At 48.3% G+C, this 25,369-nt stretch overlaps 2 protein-coding genes and 1 long non-coding RNA gene across 3 annotated transcripts; all 3 read right to left on the reverse strand.

Moving 5' to 3' along the window:
* Window positions 1-15,086: 15,086 nt before the first annotated feature.
* Window positions 15,087-16,640, reverse strand: LOC119435469 (uncharacterized protein K02A2.6-like). Its single transcript, XM_037702319.2, has one exon. It carries the CDS (start codon window positions 16,623-16,625, stop codon window positions 15,087-15,089), a length of 1,539 nt encoding a protein of 512 aa, XP_037558247.2. The 5' UTR covers window positions 16,626-16,640.
* Window positions 16,641-17,590: 950 nt separating this feature from the next.
* Window positions 17,591-19,975, reverse strand: LOC125941964 (uncharacterized). The gene is made up of 3 exons (XR_007464703.1): window positions 19,809-19,975; window positions 17,898-18,094; window positions 17,591-17,684 (listed from the first exon to the last, which is right to left on the reverse strand). It is a non-coding gene; the product is annotated as an uncharacterized LOC125941964 (long non-coding RNA).
* Window positions 19,976-23,319: 3,344 nt separating this feature from the next.
* On the reverse strand, window positions 23,320-24,879 carry LOC119435470 (uncharacterized protein K02A2.6-like). Its single transcript, XM_037702320.2, has one exon. It carries the CDS (start codon window positions 24,856-24,858, stop codon window positions 23,320-23,322), a length of 1,539 nt encoding a protein of 512 aa, XP_037558248.2. The 5' UTR covers window positions 24,859-24,879.
* Window positions 24,880-25,369: the final 490 nt, after the last annotated feature.

A 25,369-nucleotide genomic window follows, 5' to 3' on the forward strand; every position in this document is an offset into this window, starting at 1 on the left:
TTTCCCTCTGCATTTATGTCAAGGACTTTTTGGGGTACGAGAGAGAGAAACACATAATGTTTTCAGCATAGACAAATCATTTTTTCTCAATATGCATCTTTTAGCATTTGGCTAGCAGAAAGAAAAAAAAAACATCTTCCCGTAGGGGAACCCTGAGTAGTATGCGAAGCGGTCGACTCAAGGTAGTTTATCAGCTGTATAAACTGGACATGCAGCAGCACCAGCAACGCGCAGAACTGTTGTCGACGCCGTCGGCCTTGTTCCCGCGTTCGCACCGAAAGCGCGCGGCGTTGATGATTGTTGCCGGCGCCTCTGGGGCGCCTACCGTCGCGCCTCTAACCAAAGCTGCTTCGCATTATCGCGCGCGGAGCCGCAGGTATTGCCATTCGTTGCGCAATCCGGAGAGGAGAGGAGAATGCCGAGAGAAGAGGAGATGAGACAAGGAGAGGAGGGGGGGAGGTTGCGCATGCGCTGTAGGGGTGTGCACGCACGGTGGTTGGATGGATGGAGGGAGGTAGGGAGGGAGGGAGTGGCATAGCCGCGCGAGCATAAGATGCTTCGCGTCTAAAACTCTCCAATAGCAGGCTCCCAGAGTTCATTGGACATGAAGGCTATTTCACAGAGTATATGGTTTTTTGCATAACTACCACCTTCCTCAAGTTTCCTCTCTGATTTTAGTCATGATAGTTTGTTGGGGTATGGGAGAAAGACGTAACATATGCGCCCCTGACACAGCATTTTCTTTAGAACATACACCTTTAGTCTACTCTGGCTGAAATAATCTCTCTCTCCCCTTTTTCCCTCCCCCAGTGTAGGGTAGCCAACCGGGCTCAGTCCTGGTTAACCTCCCCTGCCTTTCATTAAATCATTTTCTCTCTCTCTGGCTAAAACAAAACATTGTACTCAATTAGCAGAAGAAAAATGCACAAGTGTTCATGGGAAAACAAGGCTATTGCACAGACTATTTGGTATCGTGCATAACCACCATCTTTAATCAGGTTTCCTACCTTCTTCTTTCTGGTTTTTACGTGCCAAAACCAATCCTGCTTATGAGGCGCGCCGTAGTGGAGGCTCCGGATTAATTTTGGCCACCTGGGGTTCTTTAACGTGCACTACAACGCAAGCACATGGACATTTTTGCATTTCACCGCGATCGAAATTCGGTCGCCGCGGCCGGGATTCAATCCCGCGACCTCGTGCTCAGCGGCGCAACGCCTTAGCTAACTGAGCCACCGCGGCGGGTAGGTTTCCTGTTCATTTTGTCAAGATGGCTTTTTTTTTTTTGAGTACTTGAGAAATGCATAACGTATTCAGCACTAACAAAGCATTTTCTTTCAGCACACACCTTGTGGCTCAATTCACAAACAAAAACTGCAGTTTCGTCCGAAAAGCGAAGCATCACTTGTGATAGCAAATTAGTCGAGAGCTATACGGAGTAGGGATAGTAGTTTATCTGCTGCATAAACTTGGACAGATTCGCTTACTAACTGAATTAACGAGCATGGTATCAGCGCGCGCAAGCAAACATGAATAGATCACACTCGATGGCCGCGGGCCTCATCTTCACAGCGATCGGTGATGTCGCCAAAGTACGTGCACCCTACCGGGTGCCGGTATCTTCGTATGCTTGCTTTCGACGTTTAGGCAACACTACTTAGATAGCACAAGACCTACGCACTCCGATCTATGACGTCATGCTACCTGGCCCGAAATTTTCATTGCCAAGGCTAGCGTGACGAAAACAGTGACGTCAAAATCACTGTTGCTTACACGGGATCATCCCCATTAGATCCTATGGCAGTCGGGCCAGGTAGCATGACGTCAGGGATCGGAGTGCGTAAGCCTTGTGCTATCTAGGTGGTGTTGGCTTAGCTCGCGTTGAAGCGAAAGATAGCACGAAGGGTCAATTCGCTCGCTGATGCTGCCCGCGTTTCCTCACTCCAGCGTTTTTGACATTGAGGTTCCGCAGTCACCCGAGCGAGACGTGTTCATGTTTATACCTGTCGCGCGAGTGACGCCGGGCTTATTAACTTAGTTAGCAAGCGAATGTGGGCAAGTTTGTACGGCCGATAAATGTAATATCCGTACTTCGTAGAGCTGTCTATTAATTTGCGGTCGCAATCGAAGCTTCGCCTTTCTGGCGGTACTGCAACTTTTCCTTGTTAATCTTCACTATATATTGCCGCAAGTCTGCTCTAAACTGTGTTCTACGACGTAGCCAGCGAGCCACTGTGTCAAAAGAGCGTCCTGCTACCTCTCGCGCGCCTGCTTGGTTTCGTGGGGTGGCGCAATGTGTGCCGCTCGTGCACGCGCACGAGGCAGGGGCTCGGACATCACTGGAAGAGAAAGAAGTGCGTTCGGCGCAGAGACGCTCGTGTGGAACGTTCTTTGAAACTCTTCGTGTACATAGTTAGTTGCAGGGCACAGGTTCGCCCTTAATAAACCAGTTTTTCTATTTTACTCCTTGAAATACCGTTACAATATCAATTGCTTTTCAAAATGTTTTGCTCTTCCCTTTTTTCTTGCGAAGACAACAGCAGGGATACCGTATAACCGAGCTTGATGGGCGCGCCTATTAGAGCGAAGTACGGTGCTGTAACGTACGAACGCATTGCGCAGATGATTGTGCTTAATCAATGCTCGCGTCTGGGCCATCTATGAAGCGTAGCGCTGCATGGCTGTTTTGGGACTCGATCGCAGCAGGCGGTCATGGTAGTCCCAATGGTCTAAATCATTCGTAGGTGGTTGCCTGGCGTCAACATCCAAGAGGCAAACGCTTTCGAATTTCTCTGGGACCAAAATGAAATGCGAACAAATGTTAGCAAACGGTCGTAAGCAACCCAATCAACCGTCTCCGAGAAGTTGGCTGTCACCGCGTAAGCACTGCACCGAAAATTTGTGACAGTTTAAGGTATACGACAAACTGAGAAACGTCAGAGTGACTGGAACATTCTGATTCAATATGTATAGATAGTGATAGTAAAGGCGACCTATTTCCAAGCCACTATCTGTAAGCAAACGGGCAAAGGAGGTCTTCAAAAAAGTACGCCTTCCTTAAACATAATCTCGATAATCTCACCACAGAATTAAGAGTGGGTGGAGGCGCTCAAGAGCTCCGGCCTCTCCGCTCAGCTACGGGCTGTCCAGAGGGCCCGCGACGCGGCGGTCAGCACGGCCTGCTCGTCCCGTACGTGGGAGCGGCCCGCGGTGGCTCCTCCCTCGTAAGGGGTTGGTGGAGTCGCTCCTCAGGATCTAAACATAAAGTTCATCGTATGTCTGTCTGTCTGTTCTAAACGTATTTGCATGCGCTGACCAGTATGTTTAAAACGCTTCACTTCTCATAACTAGGTCCTCCAACAAATGCCCACAGAATACCTTGTCCTTAAGTTTAACACCTTTTTTGTCTGTCCAGGTCCAATGGGACATCTAGACAATCGCAAGAACTTCGCACGAGATTGTCTTAAATTATTCATTCCTTACTTATTTTTTTTCTCTGCTCGTATTTCGTACCCCTGTTACCTTATCACCAATACATGGTATAGATAGCCTGTCTGCACTACCACCACTCCATTTCCGGCGAGCCCCAGTGAAATCCGACAACGGGCTTTCGACTACCTCTATCATGATTGCCCAAGCCCTGTGGAAGACCAAAACATAACATTAAAGAAATTTCTTTATGTATTTCTGGAAGCTGGAGCTTTCAAAATATACTTTTTTCCCTTCTGAAAACGCAGAAAAATATAAGGTAAAGCCACATTAATGATTTTTGTTCGGTGAGCAGTAGACGACCCCATCGAAGGGCACGCGACAAAGCGACGCAGTCAAAAGCGCGCGCCGAAGAAGAAGAAGCTATCCTTCTTGGCGGGATGCTGGTATAGCTCACGTCTGGAATTTTCTCTTGTGATACAGTTCGTTCAAGTTTTTTTTTTATCTGAAGAGCTGCATCTCATTACAAGGCGATGGACCTCTTGCTCCCACAGCGACTGGCCGGTGTTGATCTCCGAACAAGCGAGTCGTTTGACTGCGAAGAAGGCTTCGGCCACGGGCCCTTCCAGAAGAGGATGCTTTACTGGTTCTTCTGGGAGCATTCTCGGTTAGTTGCCAAACCGTCGTGGTGCCCCCTCGTCACGGCTGACGTCGACCATTGGTGCAAGCCGCTCGCCGGCTTCAACATCTCTGCAGCCGATTGGAAGAATATTGCCATACCGACCGAGGCCGACGGACGCTTCAGCCGCTGCCGCATCTACGAACGCTGCAAGCCAACCGCAGAATCCGACAGTACCACTGAACATGGGAAGAGTGGCGCTGAACCTGTCGTGGCCTACCGGTGGTACAACAAGTGTTTCCTCAGCGAGCGTGAACTCCAAGACACCACGACACACGCGACGCGCCCTGTGAAGAGTGGGACTACGATGTTCGGACAGCCGAGACCAGTGCGGTGAGCTTTTGGAACATGGTGTGCCACCGACGTTTGCTGCCGGCCGCCCTTGTCACCTTGCAGAACGCTGGTGCCGTCGTTTCCCTCATCCTGGCCGGAGCCTTCGCAGACTACGTCGGCAGGAGAGCCATGCTCCTGGGCTCCGCTGTGGCGGTGGTGACCTGCACGGTATGCACCTTAGTGGAGACAAATTACGTGCGTTACGCTGTGGCACGCTTCCTTACCGGGGGCAGTGTCGTCGTATACTCTGTTTTACATTTGTGATACCGTTTGAGGTGATGACGCACGCGCACAGGCCTCAGCAAGTACTCCTCATGGCGGTTATGGGCCTGGCGTTGTGCGAGATTTGGATCGTAATCGTCAAACCTTTGGGGATCGGACTGGCGTCTGAAGCAGGTCATCTGCCTCACTCCGACGGCTCTCCTGCTTCCTGCTATGTTGACAGCACGAGAGTCGCCGCGATGGCTTGTCGCCAAAGGAAGGCTCGATGCGGCTGAGCAATAATGATGCAGGGGGCCAAGAGCAACAACTTCCCAATTGCAGTCACGGCCTGCCTCATGGAGAAGCTCAGGAAACAGATTAAGGACCGCGCGGGTCAGGAAGGCGCAGACAAAGACGACTTGATCGACTGCCACTCCCTCCGACGTAGAGCCTTGGCCATGTTCGTTGTCTGCTTCTCAATATCATTTGCCTTTTACGTCCACGCGTTCTCGACTGCACAATACAACGAATATTGGATCCCGTGCTTCACGGTTGTCGTCACACTGGCGACGTACGTGGCGATGCATTTCCTGATCGCCGGCGTCGCCCTCGTCACGGTGCTTACCGCTTGCTTCCTTCTAACAGGCTTCATACAATGCGTGCTCAGTATCGCCGCTGCCACTGAATTCGATACGATCACAAAGGCCTTGCTCGTGCTGTCCAAGGGTATCTCGAACGTACTGCTCGTCCACTGTTATACGTACGTGCTCGAGCTCTTCCCCTCGGCAGTGCGGGCCGGTGCTGCCTGCTGGGCGTTCGCCAGTGGACGTGTTTCGGCAATATTCGCGGCAATGACCTTCGTCTTGAAACCGGCCGGACGTGAAGACGTGGTGTTCGCCGTTTGCGGGACTGTTCCTCTTTGCGTCCCTTCTGGTAATCCGCGCCCTGCCACGCGCGACGGTGGTGGAGGAAGCCAGAATCGTCGCCAGGCAGCCTTCGGACTCCAGCAGGATGTCCATGGACTACATGAAAGCGAACGCTCGAACAGCAATCACTACGCAAGAGGTCCAAGACCGCCAGCGCAGAGAGCTCCAAATCCAGCAGGAAGAGTCGAAGATTCGGGGAGTAGCAATAGTCCTGGCAATTCTTCGATGTCCCGCCGATCTCACACCTAAACTGTCTCAGGAATAAACCCACCGGAAGCTTAGCGTACATGCACTGTACCTGGCGTCGTGTTCGCGACTTCTCATAGTTTCATCTTACGTTCGTGTTAGCTATAGAACTCAGCTTATTAGGGTTCCGCAGCCCTGGGCCGAGAGAATAAAAAGAAACACTTGCAGATGTTCAAAATTGGTCTGTTTCCACGCAGCAGCATAATTTGGTACGTTTCGTAATCGTTTTCTGGTCTGGCCAATACACTTTTTGACATTTCCAGGAACAATGCGTCTACCCTATGAAAGTTTCCATGTGCTTGACGGTGATCCACGTACATAGCCACGGACTGCTTCACTTGTATGGAGAAGAAAACACATACGAACAGGGCCTCTGAGTTTTCTCGTGTTCACGCCTCATTACGCATCTCTCGACAGTACTACATTATATATACATCCGCATTTCGATGGGGGTGAAATGCGAAAACACCCGTGTGCTTAGACTTAGGTGCACGTTAAAGAACCCCAGCTGGTCCAACTTTCCGGAGTCCCCCACTACGGCGTGCCTCATAATCATATCGTGGTTTTGACATGTAAAACCCCATAATTTAATTTAATACATCCATCCATACATACGCACGGATGCATACTGCAGTGCAGATGGATATGTGGATCACCTGTAGGAAGGCGAACAAGAGTTGACGCAGTGTGCCTTGATCGTCTGAGCTTTTCCGAACTCTCGCCAGAGTGCCATCTTCATCGAGTACTCCATCTACCCGAATGCTACCAGTACAATATACTCGTATACAGACATGCGTATCTACAGACATACATACATGCATACATGCATGCATGCATGCATGCATGCATGCATGCATACATACATGCATACATATACTACATGCACGCATAGAAACATGCATACATACAAACATTTGGAGGACGCTTAGGATCACCTTTAAGAGTGGACCGAGATAGCATTCAAAGATCCCTGAATGCTTGTCTGGCTTCGCGGCAACTGCAGCTTCAATTCTATACCTTCACCTCTGGGCGCCGCTGCCATTTTATGCTGCCGTTAAAATGCTGTCGAGGAGACGAGCACCATTCTAATGGCATTTTTGCAAGTAACCTACCCGGCCGCGCCGCTTTATTAATTGTAGAAATGCTGGAAAAGGAGTTTGTTTTTTTACTTTCCTCTTAACAGAATTATGTGGGGTTTTTTTTCATATATTCAAATTACAATCCGACGCTCTCATATCTGTAGATTATGGTTAAGTCGCACTTTACGATTTTCGTGACGGATTTTACTTTGGGAAATTCAATTAGTTAGCCAGCGCCCCTGTGCCACGCGGAGGGCCTTTGTGGTCAGGGTGGTTCGGGATGATTTTCTTGGGCGCCGACGCCGAGACCGACGCCGATGCCAGATTTTCTTAGACATGGGGCCTTTAATTCCATCGTGTTAAAACGCCGATACCTACATCCTGTTTCATGTTCTCACGGCAGAAACGACATGAGACCACGTGAAGAGACCACCGAGAGGAACGACGGCTTGCTGAAGTTCTTTCCAGTCCTGGCGTTTCTCCACATAGTTACGCGTCTTTTCCACCGTAATAAATAGGAACCAACTATCCCAGCAACATGCAGTGATACGCTGCATGTTCATTCTTCCGTTAATTTTCCTCTCATGTTTGTACGCAGCAAAGTCGGGGCGGCGACTTAGAGTCACCTAGCTTGCTTGAGCTTATCAAAACCTCTATAGATGTTTATCTATCTTGTATTTTGTGCATGTTTTCTTAACCTTTTCTCTCCGTTAACCATCTATATTTACTTTTTAGAGTTACGTATGCCTGCATTGCATCCAGTCCTATCAGTTTCTTCCCTGCTTTTTTCGCACCAATACTCTAAATGTAAAAAAGAGTACTCAGGCTATTAGACTGGAATGCTTAGAAGTGAGGATAAACGGCTAATATCTCAACCTCCAGTTTGCAGATGACATTGGTCTGTTCAGAGACACTGCAGATGAATTGCCACGAATGGTTGATGACCTTAATCGAGAAAGTGCAACTGGGATTGAATATTACTATGCAGAAGAGACAGGTAATGTTTGCTAGCCTGGCAAGGAAACAAGAATTCTTGATCGCCAGTCAGCCTCGGGAGTCTGTACAGGAGCACCTCTGTATAGGTCTATAATTTGACGTAATAGTTCAGCGGAAGCCCGCTAGGTGGAGAGAAGTAATTAAGGGAAAGTGAGACATCCACCATTTTCAGGGAATCCGGACCTGAGAAGGAAGTTTACAGACGAATAAAAATGGGGTTGAGTGCATAAGGCCGGCATTATCCGATACTGAGTGCAAGCTTACCACTGCCGCTGAAAATAAAAGTGCACAATCATTGCATTCTACCAGTGCAAACTTATGGGCAGAAACTTGGAAGAAGAAGCACGAGAGCAATGAACGACCGTGCAAAGAGCGATGGAACAAAACATTTTTGGCCTAACGTTAAGAGACATGAAGAAAAATAAATGTGCGGATCTCCCCGCACTGTTGGAATCGATTAAGCGAAGCTTTAAATTATGTTTGCCTTGACTGACGATGATTATTGTTCTGCTTGTCGCTTCTGCTCGTGCTGCTCTCCACGATCCTCGTCTTCCATCGCCGCCAGCATTCTTAACGCGACAGCGTTAACGGCTCCTTGTCGCATAAAATCCGCTTTCGGCTTCCCGTGAATGATAATTACCGTATAATGTTACGGAAGGAAGAAGCGTACTAGTATTTACAGATGGGTTTTAACGGCTACGTAGAGAAGCGAAAACCAAGATCTTATTCGTCGTCTCCCAGGGCACCATCCATGTCTTCTTTTTCCCGCATTACATACTGTGACATTACCCTGTGGGAAGAAGCACCTTATTGGTGCGACTCACTGATTCCAGAAAGGAACGGTTTGAGGCGGCTGACGTGGATGATGTCAGATAGAGGTGAAGGCACTGGTAGCATCCAGTGGAGACATTTCATATGTGACAGGCGTCACCTGGCGGAGGATGCGATAAGGGCCGTAGTATTGCGAGAGGAGTTTCTCCAAAGGACCGACGCGTCGAGCTGGAAACCAAACTAGCACAAGAGCACCTGGTTCGTGTTTGAACGTCGCGGTGGCGCTAATCGTAACGGCACTTCTGACGTGTCTGTGAAGCAGAGAGGACGAAGACGGGCAATCTGACGTGCTTGGGTCGCTGTGGTTATGACATCACGAGCGTACTCTGTCGGCGAGTGGAGTATGGTCGAAAAAAGAGTCTCGAAAGGCAAGGTCGGTTTACGGCCACATAGAATGTATAGACGGGCGAATAGCCAGCTGTGTCGTGGCGCGAGGAATTGTACGCAAACGTGACAAATGATAAATGTATATGCAACGCCTTGCTATATGACATGTTATATTGCCACAATATTCTACCACAAAAGTTACTCCTACCTTGTCTTACTTTCTTGACAAAGTTATTCGTCGGAATTTTGATAATGACAGCTCCCAAACAAATATCATGGAACGAAACACCCCACAGCACATCCATTTTATCCCGTTTTATCCAGCACATCCCGTCTGAGACTGAAATATTAACAGTGCGGAACAATAACAGAAACCTGAAATCCATGTCATTTTTTTTGGACCGGCTGTTTGGCACACGTAAGACGCCACATTTTTCCAGAGAGGTCGCCCCACTGCATAGAGTTCGCCGCCAGAATTCCCGGTAATCATTACGGTTATTTATGCTGCAGTTGCGAGTATGAGACGGAGTCAGGGATCTTTTAATGATATGTACTCCACTCTTAAAGGCGAAGCTTAAAGGATACTAATAAACCCTTTTTTCTCCGAGATTTTTAGTCTAAACGAAAGCTTGAGTGTTGATATTGGTGACAAAACCATGTTTCGAGGCAGATAGAGGCGGAAAGTAATAATTTTTCTTGCACTTAACAATATACTGCGTCTAGCGGCCGCACCGCGAACTTGAGGAAGTAATTTCTGGGGCGTTGTCTGAGCGGGATACCGGCGTCCGAGTACATCGCCGCGTCTCTCCACCTAGGGTGCCTACATGCAACGCCATTTTAAAACGGCGTTGCATGTAGGCTCCCTACTCCACCCGCATGGACAGCGCCGGTCGCAGCGAACGACGTCTGAACTGCGCAGTTGCTCGCGGCGCATACTACTTGTTTTCGCAACCGGAGCTCGTGCCCACCACATACTACTTGTTTTCGCAACCGGAGCTCGTGCCAATGCTTCGTTGTGCGCCTCAGTGAAACATACTAGACGAGTTCAACGCAACAAAAAACGTCAGTTTATTCAGCGCTGCCTTGTGTACATCACAGAAGAAAGGGAAAGAGGAGAAGGGCAAGAGTACCACTGCGCACAGAGGGTGCGCAGTGATGACACTGTGCGGCACGTGATTTATCAAACACGATGCACCCTCCTTTCTTTATAACGAAAAAAACAACCCAAAATGCGTCACTTAAAGCACAACGAGATCTCGGTAAGCAGTTTACGACACTTGCCACAAAGTTGCCCTCGTACCCAGTCTCTGCGGTGGTCTTCGGTTTCGGGTAGACCGTCTTGGGCCAGGGCTTTCAGTCTCTGATGCTGCACAAGCCATGGTTGACTGCAGGTGGTTGGGGCCTTCATCACTGCAGCTCTCTGCGTCTGAAGAGTCCTTCAGTGTTGTCGAATGCCTCCGATGTTTTCAAGAGGTGTTGACGGTTTCGCCGCGGAAACGTTGCCCTTCTCTGTAACGACCGAGTATGATCTTGGCTGCGTCGTGTTCAGATCTTTAGCTTTGTTTCCCACGTGCTCCCCCCAACTGGCACCACTTGCCCTGTGGACAAAGGCGGAAGACACCGAAGCTTTGGTTGTGCCTGCCTATGTTTCAGCACTGCTGTTCGTGGCACCTCGTTGAAGTCCGGTAGGGGCGTCCTCAGTGGCCGACCTTGAAGTAACTCCTCTGGGGACCTTCCGCCTTCCATCGAGCTGGACCTGTAGCTGAGGAGACCCATCAAAAGTCATTTTTCCTTTCATCGTTTATTTTTATTTTACAGCGAAGCTGGTAAGGGCTCAGTCTCCGATGCTTGTGTCCGCGTGTAGAAAAAAAAAACTCATTTGGGCTCGAGCATTTTATTGCGTTAGCAATTATATGGACACTCAAAGCGGATTCTGCCGTCGCCGTCGTCGTCGCCGTGAGTTTCCGTATGACGTCCAACGGCGATGAAATCGTCGCCGCGCGCCGTATGCTGTATGTGCTAGTGAAAGCTCGCGCGAGGGACGCGCGGTTTCATGGGGTGCGAACGCATGGCGGAGAGCAAACGCGACTTCTTCTGTCGCGCGAAAGGCCGTGTGGGGACGGGAGGGAGGGAGGGAAGGCGACGTTCAGCTGCGGCACCAAATGCTATTTATATAAAAACCGTCGCGAGGCGAGAAGGTGATAAAGACTTCCGACGCTGCTCGACGAGTGTCCCGTTTCTGATCTCGTCGAGAGGTATACTCCTGCGTGTAGTGTGTGAAAGTGCACAACCGCGTATTGGACAACGTGTGTAAATAGTAGCTCATTGTACGATATCATAACCACCTGCCACCTACCTCCTCTCCCTGTATCTCCCACTTTCCCTTAGCCCAGTGAGGAGTAGCAGACCAGAGACGCGATCTCAGGCCGACGTCTCCTCCTTCTCTTCATTAAAATCTACTCCTCCTCCAGCTGCTTTGCCCAGGGGGCGCTGCGAAAATGGTGCTAAAGAGCGCCCTCAAACCGAAAACTGGGTAGTACCAAGCTCGAGCGTCTGCCTCGGAAAGCACGTTACAATAGGACCTGCCAATTTCGCTTGTGTTGTGCCACAGCCCGCAGCAAATAGCGGCCGCCGAAGATTTTTCGGGTGGCACGTTGCGTAAAGGCAAGGAATTATGCAACGCCAAGTGCCTGCACGCTGTTCAAGAAATAAGCCGGCGAGTTTCAGCGCGGTGTCAATCGCAAGTGAAGCGAGACGCGTACGACGTTGAACTTCGGGTAAGGTTTGCACGCTGCTAGATTTAGGCACACACAACGCGAGGAAATACTTGCAATAAATGAATTCAAAGCAGCGATAAGCATGCATCATGTGTAACGGAACTGCTCGAGCGCACGACGGTACGCAACGAGCCGGCAGCGGTCTTTCAGCACGCCGCGAAACGGCGAGCCTCCTACAATCTTTGTTGACTGCATGCCGCTAAACAAGTAGTCATGTCTGCGCTGAAGTAGCGACCATCGGTCTCTTTAGCAGCTGATAAATCAGTGATGCAATGCATATGAGCTCGCAATAACGTACGTGCGAATCGCGCTGCAGCGCGAGTTCGTGCGCTGCTCGCTTGATGTAGCTTTTAATGACAGCATTCGAACATCGATGTGATGTAATCAATACTGCCTTGCTGCGCTGCCTTAACGCATTGGTTTGAGGTCAAGGAGGAGCACATTTAACTCTCGAACCTGTGCCGCTCGTAGTAGGTAGTGAAGTTATCCAGCGCGCCCGACGCTCCGCAGCGTGAGGCCTTGAAGGAAAACGGTAGAATCTGATGTTGGGATTCAAACCTTCTTGCTCGTGGCAGCCCACCGACGCAGGAGTAACAACGGTGACGCTTTTCGAGGCTGGGCTAGGTCTCTCGTTCGGATCCTGCGTCGCCAATTCTTTCTGCTGCGAGCTGTTACAATGAAGACGCCGATATGCGAAAGCCGTTTATTGCAGCTCATGGCAGAAACACATATGACCACGACACAGCTTGGTCGCCGCGCTTTTAACACGATAACAGCGCCAACAAAGGATGCGCGCGCAGGCTCTGCGCACTGAACAGCGAGGGCAGATAATCGTCACCAGCCACGTTTGACGCGATTACAACACTCCCCCACAAACAAAATCACATTCAATGGTACATCAGTCGATCTGGTGGGCGTGTCACCCGTGTGCTACGTCTAAGTATAGGAGGGGTGTGCGGCGGTTGTGGTGACGACACTGGCGGTTGTGCTGAGCAATTTCCCTTTTCCAAAATATCACTGGCATGCGGCAAAGACATTTCATCACCACAGTCTTCCACATATTCTTCATGTTTCAAAGAAGTGCAACGTAGGTGATCGGCATGCACAAAGCGCGTTTGTTTATCAACATTCACCAGGTACGTTACCGGAGTGACGACCTTTACAAGTTCACCACGAACAGTACGCACGAGCACGCGATCGCCCACAGAAAATGCTCTAGGCTTTCCCCTACGTTTATTTGCACTGCGCACTTCTCTCTCAGACTTCGAATTGATCGTACCTTCCATGTCTGGTTTGAGCAGAGAAAGTCTTGTCCGCAGCTTTCTCTTTAAAAACAACTCTGCTGGTGTTTTACCAGTGAATGTGTGCGGCGTAGTTCTGTACGCGAAAAGGAAGTTGTCAACTCTGTGTTGCAAGGATCTGGAACTGTGGCTCCGTTCATCCTCTAGCAGTTGCTTTAGCAATGACTGCTTAACAGTCTGCACTGCTCGTTCTGCTGCGCCGTTAGATTGAGGATGATAAGGCGGAGTCAAAGTATGCTTGACCCCGTTTGCCTGCAAGAAATCATCAAACTCTTTCGCTCGAAACTGTGGCCCATTGTCCGTAACTATCTCCTGAGGCAACCCATAGCTTGCAAACAATGACCTTACTGTCTCAATGGTCTTTTGCGCCGTAGTTGAATTCATTATTTTGACATCTACCCACTTGGAGTGTGAATCGACTGCGACCAGAAACATCTTGTTTTCTTTTTCTGCAAAGTCGAGGTGCACTCGCTCCCAACTGTTAGTGCACCACCTCCATGGGGTCAGTGGCGCTGGTTGGCCCACTGGCCTTACACTCTGGCAGATGTGACATTGTTTTACAGTTTGTTCAAGGCTGCTGTCGATTCCGGGCCACCATACCATTGATCTCGCCAGGGCCTTCATTTTACTGATACCCATGTGTTGTTCATGTAACAGCAACAGTACTTCCTGTTGAAGAGCGCGGGGTATAACCACTCGGTTCTCCCAAATTAAGCAGGCATCATCTACCGAAAGTTCAAACCGTCTTACAAAGAACGGTTGATACTGCGCCTCTACCGACCGCGGCCAGCCATGCCATGTCATTTCACGCACAGCACTCAAGACAGAGTCCTTAGATGTTTCATGTGCGATGTCCTTTGCAGTTAAGGGCAATTCTCTGGCAGGAGAAAAGTAAAAATCTTATCTACATCATCAGTGTTTTCAGACAATGGTAGACGCGACAAGCCGTCAGCATTGCTAATCTTTGCCCCTGGTTTGTGCACAATGCGGAAACGGTAGTTCGACAGAAAAATGGCCCAGCGGTGGACTCGCGCCGCTGCCACAGCACTACTGTGATGTCTAGCTTCAAAAATTATCGTGAGTGGTTGATGGTCAGTGATAATAACGAAGCTGCGGCCATAAAGATACTTATGAAATTTCTTTACGCCGAAAATGATGGCGAGTGCCTCTTTCTCAATGTGGGCATAGTTTCTTTCCGCCTGTGACATTGATCTGGAAGCGAATGCGACCGGACGCTCAACGCCATTCACTACGTGCGATAACACCGCGCCCAGCCCGTAAGCAGATGCATCACATGTCAGCTGGATTTCCTTTTTTACGTCATACAGCTCCAAGACTGTTTCTTTAGTTAGCAACTGCTTACATCGCCTGAAACACTCATCGCACTGACGCGACCACTGCCATATGCTTCCCTTGCGTAGAAGCTGGTGAAGCGGTTCTAGTTGTCCGGCCAAATTGGGCAAAAATTTTGCATAGAAGTTCACTAGGCCTAAAAATGCCCTCAACTGGGTCACATTGCTCGGTTTCGGTGCTTCAAGTATTGCTTTTACTTTATTCGCCGTGGGATGCAGACCGTGTTGGTCTATTTCGTGCCCTAGGTATTGTACCCTTTCTTGAAAGAAAACGCATTTCGCCACATTTACTCGGATCCCGTGCTTACTCAGAGCATTTAGCACTTCCTTCGTTCGTTTGTAGCACTCTGGTAGGTCTTTCCCAGCTATCAGCACGTCGTCTAAGTAACAGGCTGTGCCAGGTATGCCATGCAAACCTGATCCATGACTGCTTGAAACATAGCAGGCGCACTCGCAACGCCGAACGGCAACCGCCGGTATCTAAAGAGACCCATGTGCGTGTTAACCGTTAGAAGTTCTTCGGCATGCTCGTCCAACTCCAGCTGTAAATAAGCTTTTGCCAAGTCTAACACAGTGAACACGGTTCCTCCCACCAGGGATGCAAAGATATCCTCAGGAAGTGGCAAGGGATAGTGATCTACCTCGATGCACTTGTTCACCACATATCCTTATTTCTGGTCCATTTTTCTTGGGCACAATTACTAGTGGCGTTGCCCAGGTGCTGTGCCGCACCCGGTAAATTACTTCAGCCTTCTCTAGTTCCGCCAGTTCTTTTTCCACTTGTTCTCGCAAGGCATACGGTACAGGCCTCGCCTTACAGAAAACTGGAACTGCATTCTCTTTCGTGCGAATGCTACCCTTGTATCCTTTTATAGCACCATAGCCTGCTTGAAAAACATCAGCGTGCTGTTGTTTTAATGCTTCTACAGCTCCTTGAGTTTTTAGAGGCGCGACTGCTTGTACTTTAAGCGCAACCTCATGCAGTTTCTGCAAGGCATCAGGCAAGTTCACTTTTATCTTTGCGAGCCAGTCACGACCGAGGAGCACAGGCATGCGCACCCCTTCTTCATACTTGGCAATGACAAGTGGTAGGCGGTGGCTTTGCTTCCCGCACTTCACATCGACTTGGGCAACGCCCCTTACATTGATTGCGGTGCCGTTGTACACTCCGAGTTTTACGTCCTCACAGTTGTACGATAGGTCAGGGAAGTTCTCTGCAAAGTCTTTTTCAGACATGATTGTAACGGCAGCCCCCGTGTCCAATTCCATCGGTACTTCGTGACCGTTTATGATTACTTTTACTACTATGGGAGGCGGACTGCCTGCTCTGTTTGTTTGACATATAGTCAGCAAATCCTGCAAATCCTGCTCTGTTGCCGGTACTTCTACAGCCTGAACAACTCGCGTTTTGCACATTTTTGCGACATGACCACGTTTAGAACACTTAAAACAAGCACTTTTTACAAATGGACACCTTGTAGGAGCGTGCTGACCACCGCACCTATGACACTCTACTGCAGTTTTTTGCGTATAGTTTTTTTTTAGTACCTGGCTGGTTGCGTTAGGCTTCCCTTGGCTTCCTTGCCAGTGCAGTTGAGCGTTGCTGGCCCCGGCGCTGTCGCACAGCATGTCCTGGGTGTCCTTCTGTGCAGCCTCCATGGCGGTGGCTACCTTGCACACCCGTTCCCAGGTGACCTCGTCGTCGGGCAAGGCAAGAAGACGGCATCGGATGGTGTCGCTCCGTAGTCCGGCAATTAGGCGGTCCCGTAGCGCTTCTTGGAGGAAATTTCCGAAAGAACATGTCGCGGCGAGCCTCTTCAATTCCACAAGAAACTGTGCGATGGTTTCATTTGACTCCTGGTTCCGCCTGTAGAAGTGGTATCGCTCAGTGACCACAGACCGCTTCAGGGCGTAGTGCTGTTGCAGCACCTTCTTGGCGTCTTCGTACTTTACTTCGGTGGGCGTTTTCGGCAGCAGTAAGCTACGCAGTGTCACGTAGGCCTTCTCTCCTATTATGGTCAGGAAGACTTCAAGCTTCTTTCCGTCGTCTATTCCATTTGCTTTTGCAAATAGTTCGAACCTTTCTAGGTAGACGTCGATGTTTCCCGAGTCCGGGCAGAACTCCGGCAGCTTGCCGTAAGTGGTGGCCATAGCTTCAGTGCTGCTTATCCCATCCTCGTCGCCAATGTTACAATGAAGACGCCGATATGCGAAAGCCGTTTATTGCAGCTCATGGCAGAACACATATGACACGACACAGCTTGGTCGCCGCGCTTTTAACACGATAACAGCGCCAACAAAGGATGCGCGCGCAGGCTCTGCGCACTGAACAGCGAGGGCAGATAATCGTCACCAGCCACGTTTGACGCGATTACAACATTTCTGATAAACCATTTGTAGTTCGGCGAACTCGTTACCAAAAATCGCCAGATTTCAGGTTGAATTACCTGGAGCCAGTGCTATTCTACTCGTTACAAGCAAAGAAGTTCGAGATTTCGTCGTTCAGGAGCCAAAGCACGTTCTGTTCAACTCGTTACTGGCAATGAGCTGCATTTCTTCGTTAACACATACCTAGAAAAGATCCACAATTCTTTCTGATAAACCATTTGTAGTTCGGCGAACTCGTTACCCGAAAATCGCCAGATTTCAGGTTGAATTACCTGGAGCCAGTGCTATTCTACTCGTTAGAGGCAAAGAAGTTCGAGATTTCGTCGTTCAGGAGCCAAAGCACGTTCTATTCGACTCGTTACCTCCAATGAGCTGCATTTCTTCGTTAACACATACCTAGAAAAGATACACAATTCTTTCTGATAAACCATTTGTAGTTCGGCGAACTCGTTACCAAAAAATCGCCAGATTTCAGGTTGAATTACCTGGAGCCAGTGCTATTCTACTCGTTACAAGCAAAGAAGTTCGAGATTTCGTCGTTCAGGAGCCAAAGCACGTTCTATTCAACTCGTTACTGGCAATGAGCTGCATTTCTTCGTTAACACATACCTAGAAAAGATCCACAATTCTTTCTGATAAACCATTTGTAGTTCGGCGAACTCGTTACCCGAAAATCGCCAGATTTCAGGTTGAATTACCTGGAGCCAGTGCTATTCTACTCGTTAGAGGCAAAGAAGTTCGAGATTTCGTCGTTTAGGAGCCAAAGCACGTTCTATTCAACTCGTTACTGGCAATGAGCTGCATTTCTTCGTTAACACATACCTAGAAAAGATCCACAATTCTTTCTGATAAATCATTTGTAGTTTTGCGAACTCGTTACCCGAAAATCGCCAGATTTCAGATTGAATTACCGGGAGCCAGTGCTGTTCTACTCGTTACAGGCAAAGAAGTTCGAGATTTCGTCATTTAGGAGCCACAGCACGTTCTATTCAACTCGTTACTGGCAATGAGCTGCATTTCTTCGTTAACACATACCTAGAAAAGATCCACAATTCTTTCTGATAAACCATTTGTAGTTCTGCGAACTCGTTACCCGAAAATCGCCAGATTTCAGATTGAATTACCGGGAGCCAGTGCTATTCTACTCGTTACAGGCAAAGAAGTTCGAGATTTCGTCGTTTAGGAGCGAAAGCACGTTCTATTCAACTCGTTACTGGCAATGAGCTGCATTTCTTCGTTAACACATACCTAGAAAAGATCCACAATTCTTTCTGATAAACCATTTGTAGTTCTGCGAACTCGTTACCCGAAAATCGCCAGATTTCAGGTTGAATTACCTGGAGCCAGTGCTATTCTACTCGTTACAAGCAAAGAAGTTCGAGATTTCGTCGTTCAGGAGCCAAAGCACGTTCTATTCAACTCGTTACTGGCAATTAGCTGCATTTCTTCGTTAACACATACCTAGAAAAGATCCACAATTCTTTCTGATAAACCATTTGTAGTTCGGCGAACTCGTTACCCGAAAATCGCCAGATTTCAGGTTGAATTACCTGGAGCCAGTGCTATTCTACTCGTTAGAGGCAAAGAAGTTCGAGATTTCGTCGTTTAGGAGCCAAAGCACGTTCTATTCAACTCGTTACTGGCAATGAGCTGCATTTCTTCGTTAACACATACCTAGAAAAGATCCACAATTCTTTCTGATAAACCATTTGTAGTTCTGCGAACTCGTTACCCGAAAATCGCCAGATTTCAGATTGAATTACCTGGAGCCAGTGCTATTCTACTCGTTACAGGCAAAGAAGTTCGAGATTTCGTCGTTTAGGAGCCAAAGCACGTTCTATTCAACTCGTTACTGGCAATGAGCTGCATTTCTTCGTTAACACATACCTAGAAAAGATCCACAATTCTTTCTGATAAACCATTTGTAGTTCTGCGAACTCGTTACCCGAAAATAGCCAGATTTCAGATTTATTTACCTGGAGCCAGTGCTATTCTACTCGTTACAGGCAAAGAAGTTCGAGATTTCGTCGTTTAGGAGCCAAAGCACGTTCTATTCAACTCGTTACTGGCAATGAGCTGCATTTCTTCGTTAACACATACCTAGAAAAGATCCACAATTCTTTCTGATAAACCATTTGTAGTTCTGCGAACTCGTTACCCGAAAATCGCCAGATTTCAGGTTGAATTACCTGGAGCCAGTGCTATTCTACTCGTTACAGGCAAAGAAGTTCGAGATTTCGTCGTTCAGGAGCCAAAGCACGTTCTATTCAACTCGTTACTGGCAATGAGCTGCATTTCTTCGTTAACACATACCTAGAAAAGATCCACAATTCTTTCTGATAAACCATTTGTAGTTCGGCGAACTCGTTACCCGAAAATCGCCAGATTTCAGGTTGAATTACCTGGAGCCAGTGCTATTCTACTCGTTACAGGCAAAGAAGTTCGAGATTTCGTCGCTTAGGAGCCAAAGCACGTTCTATTCAACTCGTTACTGGCAATGAGCTGCATTTCTTCGTTAACACATACCTAGAAAAGATCCACAATTCTTTCTGATAAACCATTTGTAGTTCGGCGAACTCGTTACCCGAAAATCGCCAGATTTCAGGTTGAATTACCTGGAGCCAGTGCTATTCTACTCGTTAGAGGCAAAGAAGTTCGAGATTTCGTCGTTTAGGAGCCAAAGCACGTTCTATTCAACTCGTTACTGGCAATGAGCTGCATTTCTTCGTTAACACATACCTAGAAAAGATCCACAATTCTTTCTGATAAACCATTTGTAGTTCTGCGAACTCGTTACCCGAAAATCGCCAGATTTCAGGTTGAATTACCTGGAGCCAGTGCTATTCTACTCGTTACAGGCAAAGAAGTTCGAGATTTCGTCGTTTAGGAGCCAAAGCACGTTCTATTCAACTCGTTACTGGCAATGAGCTGCATTTCTTCGTTAACACATACCTAGAAAAGATCCACAATTCTTTCTGATAAACCATTTGTAGTTCTGCGAACTCGTTACCCGAAAATCGCCAGATTTCAGATTGAATTACCTGGAGCCAGTGCTATTCTACTCGTTACAGGCAAAGAAGTTCGAGATTTCGTCGTTTAGGAGCCAAAGCACGTTCTATTCAACTCGTTACTGGCAATGAGCTGCATTTCTTCGTTAACACATACCTAGAAAAGATCCACAATTCTTTCTGATAAACCATTTGTAGTTCTGCGAACTCGTTACCCGAAAATCGCCAGATTTCAGATTGAATTACCTGGAGCCAGTGCTATTCTACTCGTTACAGGCAAAGAAGTTCGAGATTTCGTCGTTTAGGAGCCAAAGCACGTTCTATTCAACTCGTTACTGGCAATGAGCTGCATTTCTTCGTTAACACATACCTAGAAAAGATCCACAATTCTTTCTGATAAACCATTTGTAGTTCTGCGAACTCGTTACCCGAAAATAGCCAGATTTCAGATTGAATTACCTGGAGCCAGTGCTATTCTACTCGTTACAGGCAAAGAAGTTCGAGATTTCGTCGTTCAGGAGCCAAAGCACGTTCTATTCAACTCGTTACTGGCAATGAGCTGCATTTCTTCGTTAACACATACCTAGAAAAGATCCACAATTCTTTCTGATAAACCATTTGTAGTTCGGCGAACTCGTTACCAGAAAATCGCCAGATTTCAGGTTGAATTACCTGGAGCCAGTGCTATTCTACTCGTTACAAGCAAAGAAGTTCGAGATTTCGTCGTTCAGGAGCCAAAGCACGTTCTATTCAACTCGTTACTGGCAATGAGCTGCATTTCTTCGTTAACATATACCTAGAAAAGATCCACAATTCTTTATGATAAACCATTTGTAGTTTTGCGAACTCGTTACCCGAAAATCGCCAGATTTCAGATTGAATTACCTGGAGCCAGTGCTATTCTACTCGTTACAGGCAAAGAAGTTCGAGATTTCGTCCTTTAGGAGCCAAAGCACGTTCTATTCAACTCGTTACTGGCAATGAGCTGCATTTCTTTGTTAACACATACCTAGAAAATATCCACAATTCTTTCTTGTTACAATGAAGACGCCGATATGCGAAAGCCGTTTATTGCAGCTCATGGCAGAACACATATGACACGACACAGCTTGGTCGCCGCGCTTTTAACACGATAACAGCGCCAACAAAGGATGCGCGCGCAGGCTCTGCGCACTGAACAGCGAGGGCAGATAATCGTCACCAGCCACGTTTGACGCGATTACAACACTCCCCCACAAACAAAATCACATTCAATGGTACATCAGTCGATCTGGTGGGCGTGTCACCCGTGTGCTACGTCTAAGTATAGGAGGGGTGTGCGGCGGTTGTGGTGACGACACTTTACAAGTTCACCACGAACAGTACGCACGAGCACGCGATCGCCCACAGAAAATGCTCTAGGCTTTCCCCTACGTTTATTTGCACTGCGCACTTCTCTCTCAGACTTCGAATTGATCGTACCTTCCATGTCTGGTTTGAGCAGAGAAAGTCTTGTCCGCAGCTTTCTCTTTAAAAACAACTCTGCTGGTGTTTTACCAGTGAATGTGTGCGGCGTAGTTCTGTACGCGAAAAGGAAGTTGTCAACTCTGTGTTGCAAGGATCTGGAACTGTGGCTCCGTTCATCCTCTAGCAGTTGCTTTAGCAATGACTGCTTAACAGTCTGCACTGCTCGTTCTGCTGCGCCGTTAGATTGAGGATGATAAGGCGGAGTCAAAGTATGCTTGACCCCGTTTGCCTGCAAGAAATCATCAAACTCTTTCGCTCGAAACTGTGGCCCATTGTCCGTAACTATCTCCTGAGGCAACCCATAGCTTGCAAACAATGACCTTACTGTCTCAATGGTCTTTTGCGCCGTAGTTGAATTCATTATTTTGACATCTACCCACTTGGAGTGTGAATCGACTGCGACCAGAAACATCTTGTTTTCTTTTTCTGCAAAGTCGAGGTGCACTCGCTCCCAACTGTTAGTGCACCACCTCCATGGGGTCAGTGGCGCTGGTTGGCCCACTGGCCTTACACTCTGGCAGATGTGACATTGTTTTACAGTTTGTTCAAGGCTGCTGTCGATTCCGGGCCACCATACCATTGATCTCGCCAGGGCCTTCATTTTACTGATACCCATGTGTTGTTCATGTAACAGCAACAGTACTTCCTGTTGAAGAGCGCGGGGTATAACCACTCGGTTCTCCCAAATTAAGCAGGCATCATCTACCGAAAGTTCAAACCGTCTTACAAAGAACGGTTGATACTGCGCCTCTACCGACCGCGGCCAGCCATGCCATGTCATTTCACGCACAGCACTCAAGACAGAGTCCTTAGATGTTTCATGTGCGATGTCCTTTGCAGTTAAGGGCAATTCTCTGGCAGGAGAAAAGTAAAAAATCTTATCTACATCATCAGTGTTTTCAGACAATGGTAGACGCGACAAGCCGTCAGCATTGCTAATCTTTGCCCCTGGTTTGTGCACAATGCGGAAACGGTAGTTCGACAGAAAAATGGCCCAGCGGTGGACTCGCGCCGCTGCCACAGCACTACTGTGATGTCTAGCTTCAAAAATTATCGTGAGTGGTTGATGGTCAGTGATAATAACGAAGCTGCGGCCATAAAGATACTTATGAAATTTCTTTACGCCGAAAATGATGGCGAGTGCCTCTTTCTCAATGTGGGCATAGTTTCTTTCCGCCTGTGACATTGATCTGGAAGCGAATGCGACCGGACGCTCAACGCCATTCACTACGTGCGATAACACCGCGCCCAGCCCGTAAGCAGATGCATCACATGTCAGCTGGATTTCCTTTTTTACGTCATACAGCTCCAAGACTGTTTCTTTAGTTAGCAACTGCTTACATCGCCTGAAACACTCATCGCACTGACGCGACCACTGCCATATGCTTCCCTTGCGTAGAAGCTGGTGAAGCGGTTCTAGTTGTCCGGCCAAATTGGGCAAAAATTTTGCATAGAAGTTCACTAGGCCTAAAAATGCCCTCAACTGGGTCACATTGCTCGGTTTCGGTGCTTCAAGTATTGCTTTTACTTTATTCGCCGTGGGATGCAGACCGTGTTGGTCTATTTCGTGCCCTAGGTATTGTACCCTTTCTTGAAAGAAAACGCATTTCGCCACATTTACTCGGATCCCGTGCTTACTCAGAGCATTTAGCACTTCCTTCGTTCGTTTGTAGCACTCTGGTAGGTCTTTCCCAGCTATCAGCACGTCGTCTAAGTAACAGGCTGTGCCAGGTATGCCATGCAAAACCTGATCCATGACTGCTTGAAACATAGCAGGCGCACTCGCAACGCCGAACGGCAACCGCCGGTATCTAAAGAGACCCATGTGCGTGTTAACCGTTAGAAGTTCTTCGGCATGCTCGTCCAACTCCAGCTGTAAATAAGCTTTTGCCAAGTCTAACACAGTGAACACGGTTCCTCCCACCAGGGATGCAAAGATATCCTCAGGAAGTGGCAAGGGATAGTGATCTACCTCGATGCACTTGTTCACCACATATCCTTATTTCTGGTCCATTTTTCTTGGGCACAATTACTAGTGGCGTTGCCCAGGTGCTGTGCCGCACCCGGTAAATTACTTCAGCCTTCTCTAGTTCCGCCAGTTCTTTTTCCACTTGTTCTCGCAAGGCATACGGTACAGGCCTCGCCTTACAGAAAACTGGAACTGCATTCTCTTTCGTGCGAATGCTACCCTTGTATCCTTTTATAGCACCATAGCCTGCTTGAAAAACATCAGCGTGCTGTTGTTTTAATGCTTCTACAGCTCCTTGAGTTTTTAGAGGCGCGACTGCTTGTACTTTAAGCGCAACCTCATGCAGTTTCTGCAAGGCATCAGGCAAGTTCACTTTTATCTTTGCGAGCCAGTCACGACCGAGGAGCACAGGCATGCGCACCCCTTCTTCATACTTGGCAATGACAAGTGGTAGGCGGTGGCTTTGCTTCCCGCACTTCACATCGACTTGGGCAACGCCCCTTACATTGATTGCGGTGCCGTTGTACACTCCGAGTTTTACGTCCTCACAGTTGTACGATAGGTCAGGGAAGTTCTCTGCAAAGTCTTTTTCAGACATGATTGTAACGGCAGCCCCCGTGTCCAATTCCATCGGTACTTCGTGACCGTTTATGATTACTTTTACTACTATGGGAGGCGGACTGCCTGCTCTGTTTGTTTGACATATAGTCAGCAAATCCTGCAAATCCTGCTCTGTTGCCGGTACTTCTACAGCCTGAACAACTCGCGTTTTGCACATTTTTGCGACATGACCACGTTTAGAACACTTAAAACAAGCACTTTTTACAAATGGACACCTTGTAGGAGCGTGCTGACCACCGCACCTATGACACTCTACTGCAGTTTTTTGCGTATAGTTTTTTTTTAGTACCTGGCTGGTTGCGTTAGGCTTCCCTTGGCTTCCTTGCCAGTGCAGTTGAGCGTTGCTGGCCCCGGCGCTGTCGCACAGCATGTCCTGGGTGTCCTTCTGTGCAGCCTCCATGGCGGTGGCTACCTTGCACACCCGTTCCCAGGTGACCTCGTCGTCGGGCAAGGCAAGAAGACGGCATCGGATGGTGTCGCTCCGTAGTCCGGCAATTAGGCGGTCCCGTAGCGCTTCTTGGAGGAAATTTCCGAAAGAACATGTCGCGGCGAGCCTCTTCAATTCCACAAGAAACTGTGCGATGGTTTCATTTGACTCCTGGTTCCGCCTGTAGAAGTGGTATCGCTCAGTGACCACAGACCGCTTCAGGGCGTAGTGCTGTTGCAGCACCTTCTTGGCGTCTTCGTACTTTACTTCGGTGGGCGTTTTCGGCAGCAGTAAGCTACGCAGTGTCACGTAGGCCTTCTCTCCTATTATGGTCAGGAAGACTTCAAGCTTCTTTCCGTCGTCTATTCCATTTGCTTTTGCAAATAGTTCGAACCTTTCTAGGTAGACGTCGATGTTTCCCGAGTCCGGGCAGAACTCCGGCAGCTTGCCGTAAGTGGTGGCCATAGCTTCAGTGCTGCTTATCCCATCCTCGTCGCCAATGTTACAATGAAGACGCCGATATGCGAAAGCCGTTTATTGCAGCTCATGGCAGAACACATATGACACGACACAGCTTGGTCGCCGCGCTTTTAACACGATAACAGCGCCAACAAAGGATGCGCGCGCAGGCTCTGCGCACTGAACAGCGAGGGCAGATAATCGTCACCAGCCACGTTTGACGCGATTACAACATTTCTGATAAACCATTTGTAGTTCGGCGAACTCGTTACCAAAAAAATCGCCAGATTTCAGGTTGAATTACCTGGAGCCAGTGCTATTCTACTCGTTACAAGCAAAGAAGTTCGAGATTTCGTCGTTCAGGAGCCAAAGCACGTTCTGTTCAACTCGTTACTGGCAATGAGCTGCATTTCTTCGTTAACACATACCTAGAAAAGATCCACAATTCTTTCTGATAAACCATTTGTAGTTCGGCGAACTCGTTACCCGAAAATCGCCAGATTTCAGGTGAATTACC

This window comes from Dermacentor silvarum, unplaced genomic scaffold, assembly GCF_013339745.2.
Source record: "Dermacentor silvarum isolate Dsil-2018 unplaced genomic scaffold, BIME_Dsil_1.4 Seq7309, whole genome shotgun sequence".
NCBI classification, from domain to species: domain Eukaryota; kingdom Metazoa; phylum Arthropoda; class Arachnida; order Ixodida; family Ixodidae; genus Dermacentor; species Dermacentor silvarum.